Source organism: Etheostoma spectabile, chromosome 6, assembly GCF_008692095.1.
Source record: "Etheostoma spectabile isolate EspeVRDwgs_2016 chromosome 6, UIUC_Espe_1.0, whole genome shotgun sequence".
In the NCBI taxonomy this organism is placed as follows: domain Eukaryota; kingdom Metazoa; phylum Chordata; class Actinopteri; order Perciformes; family Percidae; genus Etheostoma; species Etheostoma spectabile.
The window spans coordinates 17,086,668-17,088,266 of NC_045738.1; the positions used below are offsets into that span (position 1 = coordinate 17,086,668).

The 1,599-nt window shown below is 36.8% G+C and overlaps 1 protein-coding gene across 2 annotated transcripts in view; it reads left to right on the forward strand.

Moving 5' to 3' along the window:
- Positions 1-1,599, forward strand: part of tap1 (transporter 1, ATP-binding cassette, sub-family B (MDR/TAP)) — an 11,878-nt gene that overhangs the window by 1,635 nt on the left and 8,644 nt on the right. For both annotated transcript variants that reach the window (XM_032518104.1, XM_032518105.1), the window contains exon 3: positions 974-1,202. In XM_032518104.1, the coding sequence (XP_032373995.1) occupies positions 974-1,202 (229 nt within the window). The remainder of the gene's footprint in view (positions 1-973; positions 1,203-1,599) is intronic.

Genomic DNA, 1,599 nt, shown 5'->3' on the forward strand with positions numbered 1-1,599 from the left:
CAACAGGGCAATTCAAAGTGCTTTACATATAAACAATTTTAAAATAAAAACAGATAAAACACGCGAATAAAAGTTACAGTGCAGTATAATAAATTAAACATTAAAGAAATGAACAACTACTTAACTACTTTAGTGACTACCTTACATATGCCAGGTAAGCCTATCATGTGGGGATTTATATTTGCTAATAATACATTGGATTCATTGAAAAAAAATAAAAATAATTGGAGGCCCCCTTGAATTGACTCTGAGGACCCCCTAAGGGGCCCGGACCCCCTGTTGAAGATCCCCGCTCAAGGGCACTGAGAAGAGAAGGAGGGTAGGTAGATAGATGCCATTGGTGCAATAAAAAATAAGTACAATTATATACTTATGCTGTACCTGAGCATTTAATGTGTATTTATACTTCTAGTCTACTAGAGGGAAATATTGTGAAAGATATTCCATTTTATAACAAGTACTTTCACTTAACACTTTTTTGTTGTTGCTGTTAATACTTACTTTTAACTTTTACTAGTAAAGCAGTAGTATTACATTGTGCTATTGCTTTTAATTTACTAAAGAGTCTGGTCACTTCTTCCACTGTTACAGTCATCCTGCTGCAACAACAACAACAACTTTATTTGTTATAGAAAGAAGTTGAATTAATTCACTTAAATATTAAGTATTTATTAGTACATTTGCTGTAAGTAATGATTTTATGACTTGTTTAGTAAGATTCAAATATTTGTTATTGCTTACTTTATTGGTGCTTTTTGCAATCAAGCTGTTAAGCTTGGAACACAAACAAGACTGAAACCAAAACCAAAACAGTCTGGAGAGTATGAGAGCTCCTCCATTTTAGAAATGCTGTTGTCTTTGCTTTCATCCTAACAATTGTGGGAATCATCTGAAGCATTAAGTTATGTGTTTCATGCAATATCTTGGGTATAATATCTGTATTTGTGTGTAAAGCCTGTGATTTGTTTTGCAGGTGTTGCAGGGTTATGCTGTGACCGTGGTGGCGTGGCTCTACTGGAGTCGATATGTGTCATCTCTTTTGCTCTCCTGTAGTCGATACATCTCATCTCTGTTGACGAGGGCGCCCTCTGAGGAGCCCAGAGAAGACACCACTACACCTCTGAAGAGGCTGATGGAATACATGCGGCCCTATCTCTGGCGCTTTGTTTTTGTCCTGTTGCTTGTGGTTCTCTCTTCTTGCGGTAGGTGGCACAACACCTTCATTGTAAACCAAGTGCATGTTGTTGTACATTTCTGTGCAGTGTTCCTGTGTCGCTGTGTTTCTAGCTTCCCTCACAGAGTAGGTGGGGTTCATTAAAAAGTAATCAGTTTTAGTGCCAGACAGATATATTGGATGATATTATTGGCCAACATTAGGCATTTTCCCAACTATTGGCAACTGCGTTTATAATGGCCGATGAATTAATATTTAAAAAATAAAATGAAAATAGACAAAACATCCTTCAACCATGTTATGAGTGTTGGCGTATAGTTTGTCCACCAGAGGGCACTCTACAACGTCCTTGTTGGCAACTCTTCGATGTTTGTTAATGTGTTTTTGTTCAAAGGACTTTAAGTTTCATATCTTAAGTTTGTATT